General features: G+C 34.6%; 1 protein-coding gene across 1 annotated transcript in view; it reads right to left on the minus strand.

Annotated features, from left to right (window-relative positions):
• Positions 1-385: 385 nt before the first annotated feature.
• The window catches only part of LOC150084611 (uncharacterized), a 35,454-nt gene continuing 21,597 nt past the window's right edge, over positions 386-14,242 (minus strand). Inside the window, exons 3-5 of the mRNA XM_090376512.1 lie at positions 13,318-13,488; positions 7,122-7,363; positions 386-749 (exon numbers count right to left, since the gene is read on the minus strand). Coding sequence (XP_090232638.1) covers positions 543-749; positions 7,122-7,363; positions 13,318-13,488 — 620 coding nt within the window. The 3' untranslated portion in view covers positions 386-542. The remainder of the gene's footprint in view (positions 750-7,121; positions 7,364-13,317; positions 13,489-14,242) is intronic.

Below are 14,242 nucleotides of genomic sequence, written 5' to 3' on the forward strand. Positions count from 1 at the left end.
GGCACAAATTTTGCACAGATTCTCCTTTTCCCAAAATCGTCATGCAGAATTTTGATCAATCATCTTATTCATATCCAACTCATCAGCCATCATTCTGAGGGTCAAACAATGATCTCTTGCCACAAGTACACACTTACCATGATATGACTAATTGCAGGAAATTAATTCTCTTTATTTTATAAAATTGTGGAAAGATGCTACCAATGAAAACAGCTCAAAATTTTTTACTAACTTTATTTAGATAAGAGTTCCAAAAATAAAAACAGACTTTGATATAACAAGATCAGGCAACATGCTTAAATTAACTATAAATAAATTACAAGATTAAGATTCAGTGCACCAATTAATATTTGAAAATTCAGATAAATTAAAACATTACCCTGTGAAAAACCATGATTCATATTTTGAATACAATAAAAAGTTTAAAAAGTTCCATTCAATTCAAAATAACATTATAAAAAATATAAAATATTAATTCCAAGAATAAATAAATTTCACCATCCAAATATATAGCACCAATAAAAGTTGACAAATGTTTTCTATCACCTCAAGCGATAAGGAGCAGCACTTTTTGAACTTTTCTGGTGTGAAGTGAGATGAAAAAGAGAAGAGAGGTTAGGAGTGCTGTGCCTTTCAACAACTATTTTTTGTTGTTCAATTGGTGTATCAGGAACTATATACTGTCTGCTAGTATACCACTCTGTTGTTATCAGTTTGTTTCTATGAGCTTGAAGAGCAGACGGATATATCTGAAAGTTCAATAAAATACATCATTAACAAGCCATATTTAATTAGAATTGTAATAAGTATCAATTAATGAGCATTAACAAATAAACTAATTATTATCTGAATAATACAAATTGTAAAAATAGGTGACCAAAGAGGATGCCAAGTGCTAAAACAACTAAATTGACAGTTAATTCTTAAATTACTCTAGTAATAGCCTGCTTTTTTTTTATTTTTTCAGCCAGAATTTTTGTTCCCTTTCCAGTTTCCTTTGCCATCATTTCAACCTTCCACAATATCTGATACTATCTCTTAAACAACTTACTTTTTCCTTTTCACTTTCATTCCAATACCCTATCAATTTTAACTGATCACTCACATCTTGTTACTCCCCTTTAACCAAACCCTTTTCTAAAATACTTATGTTTATTTGCTTTAGGTAATGAATACAATAAAATAATGAAGTTCTTACAACAATGAACAATGGGTTGTTGTTATTTGGTTTTTAGGAGCATTAGTAACTAAGGCCATATTGCTCCGGGGATATGCAGTGGTCATTCCCTGACCTTTCCACATCCTCCGTATTTGATGGTCACGGGCTCGAACCCCGGTCTAATCAAGAAGCATGTGCTACGCACTTCTGCTCCTGCCCAACTGGCCACGGAGGCAGCAAACAATGGGTTGTTCATAGCTGTACTAGTAGGGATTGCAACGCCAGCCACAAGCATGTTCAACTGGTTCTGTCGAAAAGGGGTCCATATTCAAATGGTCTAAATAATAATTTCTTGGTTACTGTAAAATTTGAAAAAATAAAATAAAAAAAAATCATTATTACAAAAATACCCTGTATAAGTTTTGCACAGATCATGCAAGCAATTCTTGAACAGGGTCCCACAAATGTTGGACCTGGGATTTGTAAGAGGATCAACAAAGGTAAAACTACTCATGCTGTCCAAAGAAATTTATTTGAAAGATATGGCATAAAAACTCCACCAAAATTGAGAATCCTATGCTGGGGGCACAAACTCTTTTCAATGGAAGGTGATTTGATTTTGATTTGGTAGTTGTTGGCGCATCGGCTTCAGTGGCCATATTGCACCTCCCAAGGTTTTTGCAGTACTTTGATCCAAGCCCGAGGCGGGAATCGAACCCGCGACCTTTGGGTTGCCGGGACAACGGAAGGTATTTTGGACAAACCTAGACTCAGAAGACCCTTAGTTGGTGAGTAGCAGCAAAAAAAGTAACAGAATAAATTGAACAAACACCAAGAAAATCATCTGGCTTTGATTAACTCTGAAAGATATGTCATTTAGACAAATCTTACTGTTTACAGAGAAAAATTGCCAAATTGGTTTTTCTTATGTAATGCTTAAGCAAAGCTTAGTTTCACTGTTGTTGTCGTCATTCCAACTGTGGTTCCTGTTTCTTGATTAATTAATTGATTATCAGTTTTATAAAAAGTACTCATTAATTAAATTATTCAGAAATTGCCGCTTTTTTTAATTTATTCCGCTAACTGACTTTTGTAACTTGGGACGTCCTCTTAGCAAGGGAAATATTTTAAGACAAGTTTAAAAACCACTATTTCTCTCTTTGGTTATCAATTACCGTTTCTGTTTCTTTTACCTCTCTCTCTCTCTCTCTCCCCCTCAACACTATTTCATGTTTTCCTATTGTCTTAGTAGTCTTATCTATGTCAATAACTTCATATCTGGAAGAATTAAAATTTGTTGCACATTTTTTTAATCATATTAATATTTAGCATTTTTGTATTTCACTCTTTGCATCATCGATGCCTCAACATAATGTATTTACCCCATTTTGCAAAAATTTCACTCAGCAGGAACATATCAGTTGCATAGTGTGAGGTACGACTATATGATACGACTTATCACATAGCACCCTATCAGTTCCTCCCCCCAATAACCCTGTAGATATTTCTGGTTGAATTTCTTTTGACTGATCAGTAATAATATAAGCACGAAATATACTAACCATAATGACAATACATTAATATTTCTAGATTTTCTTTCTGTCAGTGAATTTACTGCCACAAGTTAGCATAATTATGCTAAAAATAAAATAACATTTCCAACTACAACAGTTATTTAAATTTTTTTTTTCTTAACATTATTTTTATAAAAATTATAAAGATAATAACAGAAAAAAAAAAGTGTCTGTCAGTGAACATGACAGTATTAAGTGTAGTAAACACTGTGTGGGGAATCATGCAGCATCACAAATACAGTTGCAGCTATCATGAGACCACTCTGGGCAAAATAAGGCATTTTACAATACTAAATAAAAAAAAAAAAAAAAAACACTGCTCACCTATCTTGTCTTTTAAAGTTAAATATAAATAACTGAGATAAAATGAACAACTAGCAATTGTAAGTGCATGCCGCTTGTTGTGATCACAGATAACGTTATCATTCATATAATGTTATCACTTTTATGAAGTTCTCATCAGATTTATAAATACATAGAAAAAATGCAGTTTATTGTAATCAGTGCTTCAGTTTATGTTATCACTTTTCCCCTTACAGCAGTTTACACATGCAATGAAAGTGATTATATAACACCTTGCTTTATTCTTGAACTTCAATGCATTGTTTGTGACTAGTTACTTTTGCTTCATACATTTTGTATGGTTGTTGATGTCATAACCCCATGAAAGAATACTTTGTCTTTACTCTGTGAAAGAGTACTATATCTGCACTGTATCCTACCAATGTGACTGTTTCACAGTAAAGCATTAACCCTTTTATAATTCTTGATTTTAATATTTTCTTTAATTGTTTTGTATGGATTTCCAGAAACATTCTGAGTTTCATTTTTACTGATAACTTTCTTGAAGACAGTGGACAGTATTTTAATGCTTTCTTTCTATGCTTGTACACTTTTTTAATATACACTTTTGCACTCTGCATAAATAAGCAATGCTGAATAGCTGTATTCTTGTTGCTTCAGTTATTGTGATCACTTTAGTTGAGTTCTGTGTTGATCACAATAAGAAGCATCCACTGTATATAGGACAATTGTTTTTCCCTTAAAGGGAACATTATTTTTCCCCCACATTTCTGTATCCCTTTTAACTTTACACTAAAAGAAAGAGTATTTATAATAGCACTAAATACACAAATCACCAAACAGATTTACATAAGTATAGCCCAAACTAACTTATTAGCTGCTTGGGTGGGACTTTGGAGAAAATTATTCACAGTCGACTTACATAATACCTGGAAACTCAAACCATTATGAACAAAATCAGTTTGGTTTTCAGAAAAATAGATCCACTCTACACATTATGATCAAAGCTGAGACAAATGTCTGAAATGCATTCATAAAGAATGAACATTTAGTCATGGTGAGCCTAAATACAGAGAAAGCCTTTTGATACCAAATGGTGTTTTGGAATTCTCTCTGACTTACATGCTCTAGGAATGAGGAAACATCTTACCATCTTTAATTGGGAACCTTCTCCAAGATCAAACTTTACATCAAGTTATTTTCAAAGAATATTCTCCAGAATCTTTGTGCAGGAGGAAGGGGCACTGAGGATCAATACTACACTCTTCTTGGTTAGATTACACACTCTGACAAGAACCATCCCAAATTTTGTAGAAACTTACCTTTATGCCAATGATCTCTCTATATCCAGTCACTCTCAGAATATGTATTCCATTGAAAGGCTACTCCAATTCAAATAAAATTCAATTATGGATGTTATAAAATGGTTACAAACAGTCAACACAAAAAAACCATTGCTTTACATTTGTGCAAGAAGCATAGAATGCACCCTGACCCCGAATTGCATTTGTGGAATCATGTTATATTGCTAAGTAACAACATCCAATTCCTAGGAGCGATATTAGATAGGAAACTAAACTTCTTAAAACACATACAATATGAATAAACTATTTGTCTAAAGAAAATTAATATCCATAGAGTACTCTCTGCCATGTCATGTGGAGCTGATCGATGCTCCCCTCTTCACATTTACCAAACCATAATCCAATGCCAACTAGACTATGGTGCACTTGTAAATGACTCGGCTAGAAAATCAGCACTGCATTGGCTAAATCCAATTCAATACTATGCCCTTAGTATATCTTTAGGTACTTTCTGAACATCACCAGTTCATAGTTTTATATACACATGAACCTCCATTATCCCATTGGAGACAGATGCTTCTGCAATAGGCATCAGTATGGCAAGATCAAACTCAAAATAAGCTCCTTCAAATAAAGGAAATGCCACAACACGAACTCCAGTTGAACAGATGAGAAGAGGTTGTCCTTGCAAGGGCATGCATTGGGGAGGGTGTGTGTGTGCACGCACACACACACCCACACACACACCTTCATTTGTTGCCAAGTGCAGATCCTCCTCACTGTTCTCACTGTCCCTCCCTACTGACAATGAAACACATCATCCTTGACTATCCCTAAACACAAGCTGCTCGACTCAAATTTTAGATCTCTTCTCCAGCATATTCATTAGAACTGAGTCATATTCTCACTAATGAAGCAATCTGACTAACTTATTCAGTTTTTTAAAGCAAATCTGTTTATATGAAAATTTCTAACACATCCCCAGGAAAAATGATTTTGGGAACAACAAAAAAAACCCAGCAGCAAATACATTGCTGAGTCCTGTCCTATCTAACATATTTCTTCAGTTTTATTCTTCTGATTGTATCTCTAAAGCAAACCACTTAAACATACAGCTTTTTAGTTGTAGTTCAGCCTTATCATATGAATTTATAGTGCATAATATATGTGGCATAAAAAAACACACTTCCACCATTTCTTTCCTTTTGCTCTTCTCCATTTGCAACTTCTTGCTGTTTTCAACTTGATGTTTGCTATTTTATTTGTGAATGTTCAAAAAAAAAAAATCATCTTATCACTTTGATAAATTTCTTTAAATATCTATTCTTTCTGTTTGTAAAATCAATTAGATTACATCATAAAATCTGAGTTTTCTCATTATTCCTCTGTCAAATAAGGAAGTTTTGACCAACTCATTGCATATAAATGAGTTTGTTTACACATGGGTAATGCATACACAATTTCTACTACCAAGGTAGTTTTAATGAATCGTTTTAAATCATATCGCATATTGTAAATACCTTCACAATGAGTTGCCATGGTATTGCACTACCTTGAATAAGTAACACTTTGCCTATAGAAAAGACTATTGTTACTTATTCTTGGCAAATACTACCACCCTCTCATATTGTGGAGTTATACTTCATAACTGGGTTATCACTATGGCAACAACAGGGTACCTGTCCACCCACTGATGAGAAGCCAATAAGCTTCAAAACGGTGCCATCTAGGTGGTGGTATCCGCCAAGAATAAGTAACATAGTCTTCTCCATAGATGAAGCGTTACTTATTCGAGGTAGTGCAATACCATGGCAGCTCTTTGTGAAGGTATTCACAATATGAAATATGATTAAAATAATGCATTAAAACTACCTTGGTAGTAAATATGATGTGTGTGTGTGTGCATTACCGCATAAACAAACTCCTTCATACTCTTAGGCACTTAGCCAAGAAATATCTTTTAGATTTGACTCAATGAGTGTTCGATTGTTCATTGAAACTTCCAACTGAAATTCCAACTTGAACAGTTATTATCTCCATAGTTTGAGGTCCATTACTGTCTACATTGGTTACTGAAGTTAAGGGTGAGCCACTTGTCCAATCATCACTGATGATTACTTGGCTGTATGTAACAAATCCTCACCATTGACTAGTGTTAACAACACAAGCACTTTAGGAACATTGCTGAATTACTGATAGTTTACCATCATAATGTACAAAAATCACAAATGTACAATGCAATTCCATCAGTTTTCAATGAATTCTGGTTTTAAGGAGCAGACTTAAACAAAAACCTCAGCTTTCTTTTTGTTCTTTGAAATACGACATAATAAACTTACGTTAGATGGAAAAGCAAGAAATGTTTTATTCACTTATCTGGAATTAGTGTACAAGCTGACATGTTTAGAAATTAACAGATGATTTTCCTTCACAGGCCAAAAAGAAAGCAGAGGAAAACCTGCACAGAGTTATGGAATTAAAAGCAAATCGTGCAGCTGTGAATATTATTTCTAAAGACACAAAAGCTTGATTTACTGGGAAACTTTAATGAACATCTATGAATGATAGTTTACACTGATATACCTTATTTTAAGAGGTTTTTACATGCAGAAAACTCAAAGTTCTATAGCACCAAGTAAATAGCCCTTTCGTTAACTATTGCAAATAACATAATTTTTAAAAAAAATAAGCAATCTAAATCTAGAGTACATTTTCCTGCACACCCTGCTTAAAGAAGGTGTTTAGAAACTTAAAGAAAAGAAATGCTTATGTTTCACTTGCGTTTCTAGCAGCTTTGATGTTGTATGTTTTTTTGGAACCAACTTCCTTTACTGAATCTGCCCATCCATAAGAAACGAAAGGTGAATTTGGCCTTTCACCACCAGCTTGTCTCCTAGCTCTATTTATAGCAAATCTCCATGGTATGCGTTCAGAAGCACTCTTAGTAGTCTTATCAAAAGTTACAGCAGGTTTCTTTTCCTTCAGTTGAGGTTTCTTGGCTGATGTAGATACTGAAGTTCTCTCTGAGTGATAAAAAATAAGTAAGTTTATTAAACCCAAAATAGTTCTCTCTAATAGCCAATGCTAATTGTACAGCACTGTTTAGTTACTGTATACCAATATTTTTAGAAAATGATATTAGAGCTACTGCATTATTTTCAATTGCAGCAAGCAAATCCAGAAAACAAAGATAACATAGGAGAAACATAAATAAACATAAAGGGTTATTTTAAAACATGTGCTAAAGCAAGTAAGGCCATGACATACTTGCTATATAGTAAATTGCCCATGTTCCAGGCAGCCATTTTCCCCCAAGATGCAGGAGAAGAAAATCCTTCATAGTAAAACTGCACTTCTTTCTTTAAAAAAAAAAATAAATAAAAAATAATTATCAAAAAAAGTTTTAAAGAAAGAATGCATGGAGTGCATGAGTGTGCAGGATTAATTACCTGCACACTTATTATGCACCCCATGCATTATTTCTTCTCACATTCAATACTGCTGTCAGTAAACCCTTCAAATAAGAGTTAAATTAAATCGCACATTCTTGCAAGTTGCAAAATGGCATCCATTTAACATGGAAACTGTACTGCATGTCAAAACTAAAATCTGGAAGTGTGAGTGAATAGGGTACAGTTACAGCTTAAATTATAAGGAGGACAGGGAATGAGAAAGATGGAAACTTGAGGAATATTCTATCAAACATACATTTATATGAGAAATGTACTGTTTAATAGAAATGAATGCTTAATAATTGATGAATGCTTAGAGATATAAAAAGTAGACAAGTGAAGAAAGATAGTGAATAAATGTGATTTATCTAATACTGATAACCATTCTCCTTCCAACATCCTCCCAGTACAGCCTCTCCCCTGCTTATGTAATACTTGACTTACGGAAATTGAACTTTACGTAAGTTTTTGCTGACCGGTGCAAACTTAAAAAAAAATCATGGAAACATTTTGCATTCCATTGGAATAAATAGAGGTATTGTGAAAATATCATAATGCGAACCCAATAACACATTTGTTTTTTTTTTTTTTCTTTTTGGTAATTTGTTCCAAGACCTCGGAAGTTGAAATTTTCGCTATATAACTAAGTTATTTATCTCTCTAAAAGGTAATTTTTATAATGGAAATTGCACTACACTTTCATCATTATCATATTATTATTATTACTATTATCAGCCATATGGTGCAAGGAAGCCTGAGGCTTATGGTGCACCAGCCAAAAAAAAAAAAATTCCCGCGTTACCCTGAGAGAGCCGACTGGGCTAGCCAGGTAGGTAAAGTGCCTGCCTGGCGACCCAAAGGTCACGGGTTCGATTCCCGCCTTGGGCTTGGATCACAGTAAAATGCAAAACCTTTGGGAGGTGCATTATGGCCATAGAAGCTGATGCGCCAACTAACAAGGGAAAAAAAAAAAAAAAACCCAGAGAGAGAGAGAGTCAGAAAAAGAAAGGAATCGCCAAGAAAAAGAAGAATGATGATATCCAGCTCAGGACCCTGGGTGTGCCAAGCCAATACTTACCAGATGTGAGCCCCTGGGGCTATGTTCCATTATAAGAATCAATTTTGAACGTCTTTGTGATATTTTTCTAAAACACATTGCTGGAGGTCACTACAATAAAACAAAAACAATTTGCACTTTCCGGTTTATTGGGCTTTTCTGTTAGTGCAATCTATTATAAAAGGGCGTAAACTCTATCTTATTGCATTTGCAATAATACTGATAACTGGAATTCTGTGGGTTTTTATGTTACGGATTAGGTGAAATGAGTTCCCCTTCACTAAAATCTTCAAATCATATAAAAAACAAATAAATTTTCAGAATCTTCTCTTCATTCCTATTTACTTGTTACAATGGTGAAGGGAAAGGAACCAATGGAAAGTGCAAGTGCTAGCACTTGCAAGAAAACGAAATCTTGATTTAGAAATGAAGATAATTAATTAAGAAGTATGAAGCAGGACAAAGTTCGTCATCTATTGCACGAAATTAGGTCTCGTTGCTTCAACAGCGAATACAGTAAACCCCCGCTATTCACGGTATCTGTATTTGCGGTTTCGCTGTAGCTGATTTAATATAAAATGAAACCTAATGAAATGTGAATTTTAAATCGCCGTGAACATTTTCCGCCTTAAAAAACATGGGCATGGCTAAAATCATTTTTCCCGGTCAAAACAGTGCTCAGTGGGTGGGGGGGGGGGGGAGAGGGGTGACAAAATCGCGAGCGTGGATGTTTCTCACTAATCCTTGTTCAGTATGTGCTATGCGCTTGTCATGGAAGGTTTCATTGTTCGCTTTTAATTTATGCTTATAAATTGAATAAATTTATATGCTTAAAAGTGAAAAATCTACCGTTTTGCAATGTGTTAGTGTAAACAGACTTTTTCAAGTGTGTTAACGGAAGAAAGTGACTTTATTGTGGACAAATTCTTTTCTAACCCCTACAAGAATATGGCTACGAATAACAAGGGAATTGTGAAAAGATCAAAGAAGGTGATGACATTAGCGAGTAAAATTCAGTTATTAGACAAAATTTCTAATGGTGAAAGTGTCTGGTCAGTGGCAAAACATTATAAAATCAATAAGTCAACAGTACGATCAATCAAGAAATCGGAAGAAAAAAATCCACCGTAGTGTCCGTGAAAAAGCGCTAATTGCTTCAAAAATTTGCTCTGTAACTCGTGATGTTAAATTAGAAAAAATGGAAAAAGCTTTAAATCTGTGGATAGAAGACCGAACTAAAAATAAAATTCCCTTAAGTTCACTGTTCATTCGTGAAAAGGCAAAGCACCTTTATCAACACTTTAGCGAAACTGGTGATAGAACTGGCGGGATAAGTTTTTTAGCTATAGCAAAGGCGCTGGATTGAAAGATTTGTTTGAAATTTCTAATAAATATTACATTTAATATTAAATTGTTTCTTATTTTCATTTCGATGCTTTATGCTTGCATTTCACTATGTACTGTCTATGTACATAGTCATATTATGAAGGTACATATAATACATACAGTGGCGCCTCCGTAGCCAGGTGGGAAGGAGCACCAGTGTGTAGCACACGCTTCTTGATTAGACCGAGGTTCGAGCCCGTCACCACCAAATACGGAGGATGCGGAAAGGTCAGGGAATGACCACCGCACATCCCCGGAGCAATATGGCCTTAGTTGCTAATGCTCCTGAAAACCAAATAACATAATACATACATAGACAAAATTTTAGACTAGTTTTTCTTATATATTTCATACTTTGGAACGGAACCCCTTTATTACTATGGGAGCCATAATTCAGTATTCGCATTTTCGGTATTCGCGGCATTTCTCAGGAACGTAACCCCCGCTATTCGTGGGGGTTTACTGTACTATTTTACAGGACAGTGCACATATAAAAGAACTTATTAAAGGATCAGCACATTTAAGATCAACAGTGATCACAAAACAGCATTCAGGTGCTATATCGAAGATGGAAAAGCTATTAATAATATGGATGGAAAATGGAAAATCAGATTCAGAAGCAAGTACCCCTGAGTCCCCTTTACGAAGATATTAAGGATAAGTAAGCCAAGTTTGTGGCAAGCAATGGGTGGTTTAATAGGTTCAAACGTGCTGGTTTCCAAAACATTAAAGTATGCGGTGAAGTTGCCAGTGCCGATTTTGCAGCTGCAGAGAAATTTTGTGATGTGTTGGAAAAAACCCCTTCAAAATCTCCACAGCCCTCAACTTCTGCAGTGGTGTGCTTATCAGCTGGAGAGTTAATTCTGGCAATGATGCTCGACAGGTGAAACTTGCTGACGTTATGCCTGTCTCCTCTCTCTTTTTGTAATTTTACAATTTTGAAATTTTTGTAATTTTTCCTGTGCATGAGATAAAAAAATTGAATAGATAATTCTATTTACCAGTTCTTCAAACATTTCTTTTTTTGTTTCAATCAAATTTGCGAGTGCTGCATAAGCATTTAGGGAAATTCCGACTTATGTAGAGTTCTGCAGAATGCAACCCTTACGTAAGTCGGGGGGGTGGCTGTATATACAAAATAGGTTATCAAAATACCGATTTAGGCTACACTTCCAAGGTATCACTTACTTTTCTTAACTGTAAAAACAACAATTTATTAATTATTCTAAAACAGAGCTATCAGCATACAGGATGATTCATGAGGAAAGGTCATACCTGGGAGTTGATGGAAATAGAGTAGAAAAACTTTATATAAACATGAATCCAATTCTGAACAGTTGCAGGGCTATTGCTGTTTAAATTTTAAAAAGTATTTATGGAATTTTGAATGGTAAAAATTAATTAAAAAAAAATATTTAACAGCCATGTACCTCATGAATAAAAAATTTAATAGATGTGTATCTGCTTATTCTTATTTATTAATTATTTGTTAGCAGACATATAAGTTAGTGCAACTGCATCATGTCTACACGTAGTATATTAACTGAAGTTATTATAGAGACATCGCTTCATTACATCTCTCTCCCCTTGACAGGGGCATCTGTACATGGTGACGGGACCTCCCAGTGACACTACTGAGCTTCCAGATTAGCATCACTGGAATTCAATGCCCACAGCTTAGGTTCTAGGCTAACATCATAGGAATCTGGTATGTTTGCCATGCACTGCAACCTGTGGAAATTCAGAAAGGGGGAACCTGGTGCTTGAGGGGGTCCAGCTTGAACACACCATTTTGACCCCTGCTTCAACAAGATGGGTGGTCCTGGATGTCTTGGACAAGATCGATCAGCTAGTGAGTTTGCCTGCAAGGAGTCGACCATGTCAATGGCATGCCCCTACCCTCATGGTTGGAGGGACAGGATTCAGACTGGTGGTGTGGATATAGCATCTGGGTAGCCCTAGCGTTCCACTCTTGAGCACATTTATTGCTTGCCAGGTATTGGGTTATCATTGGGCTCCGTGGTGGGTGGGGAGCCCGGGTGCTGAACCAAAATAAAAAACTATGAATCCTGATAAAAGTATTTATTCTGGAGCCCTAACCTGAAAAATTAGCTGGTAATGTTACTTCAGCAAAAAAGGCAGAAAACAGAATTTATATCAGGTCTAACACCCTATTACCTGATAATGCACTCTAAAAGTGAGAAAACTTTAGGAAAAATGTCACCCTTCTTTATCCAGAAGAATAAAGAAGGGTGACAGGAAGGGATTGGAAGGGTTGGCAGACTCTTCTAAATCAGTGAAACAGCTTCACTCAGGCAACATCCTTGTAGAGACCAGAAGTGACAAACATTTAGAACAGCTACTCCGAGCCACATCTACATAGGAAATGCCAATCACAATAACCCCCACAAGACACTGAATTCATCCCATGGCATCATTGCAGAATGGGACCTCATGGAAGTGTCTGATGAGGAAATCTGTTCCAAATTAAAACCCTAAGGAATGACACCTGAGTAATCAATATTCATGCATAGGGACAGGAAACTTGTTCCCAAGAGAAACATCATCCTAAATCATTTAATACTCAGTCTCCTAATGAAATCAAAGCAGCTTAAATGTCCAGTGAATCCATATGTCCCAAATCCTCTAAGGTGCTTTAAGGGCCAGAAATATTTCGCATTCATTTATTACATTGCACTACATATAAGCTTTTAGCTTCATTTTATTTATATAAGTCTAGTATTACCTTACTTATTTCCATGTAATATCAGAATTTTTGTAATCAACATACATAAATACATGGATTATCAAAATATTGTAGCAAATAAATATCTTTTATTTTCCTCCTTTATTTTTTCAATCACGCACAGACATTATCATTCCTCAACTCTCCTTTATTTCAATTTAATCATAATAAAGAAGTATAAGCTGTAATGGAACAGAATCAAGAAATGTCTTCTTCCAAGATAGAGGAGAGTATAAAATGTTAGAATATGAATAACAGTTTATACAAGAACAATTTTGAAATTATAAATTAAAAAACTTAACATTATTCTAATTAAGACTTCTGATATTAACTTACTAGTTTTTATTATATTTGAAATGCATTCTGTCTGTGTAAAATCTTCTTTGAAATCAGTGTATCTTTCTTTTATATCAAACGCTTCTGTTTGAGTAGATTTATTAGGTGAAAGCAATTCAGGAGTCTGTACGCCTTTCTCAATTAGTTTGTCTGCAGTAGGGTACTGAAAATCTGTAAATAAATTGACAAAAATTTATAATCACTGTTATGCCACTAATTTGGTTTAAATATAAATCTCTAAAATAAGAAATAAAATTGTAACTACCTGTTGATGACTTAAATCAACAGGTAGTTACAATTAACAAAGCAGTCAGAGTAAAGTATGTTTTTGTAGTGGCAGGATATCCTTATTATCCAGGGCAAAGAAAATAAAAGCATTTAATAAACATGAGGAAGTGACTTCCTTAGCAGGTTAGAATATAATATAGTGAGATGGCAATTTAATCATCTTTCATTGGATTTTCTCAATTCAGTACTCAATTTCTAAGTAAAATATCTAATAGTTTACAAACTAGAAACTGAATTAGGCATAAGCTAAATGAAAGTGTTTATTCCTTTTAAATTTATTACTTTTATTGTTAATTATAAATGAAGTTTGGATTGCAATTAATTCCTATTGTTTTTAGATTTTATTTTAAATTCTGATATACATTTTTTTACATAAACATTTTTACATTTTTAATGTATTTGTTTCTTTTAATATTAAAGCAAATTCACTTGAGCTCTATTCATTAACCCTTTGCAGTCCAATGCCATGGCCAGCACACCCATCATCATTTCTGATTACAGAATTTTTTTTTCAGCTGTAGAGTGCCCAATTTATGACAACCCACGAAACTTTATATCCAGCATCACCCCCCTCCCCAGGAATGAAGAGTACCTCTTCATTACTGAGGAAAAATATTATAAGGAATTTGTTAAATAT

This window comes from Mastigoproctus giganteus, chromosome 6 (genome assembly GCF_048544385.1).
Source record: "Mastigoproctus giganteus isolate SK-2022 chromosome 6, ASM4854438v1, whole genome shotgun sequence".
In the NCBI taxonomy this organism is placed as follows: Eukaryota; Metazoa; Arthropoda; class Arachnida; order Uropygi; family Thelyphonidae; genus Mastigoproctus; species Mastigoproctus giganteus.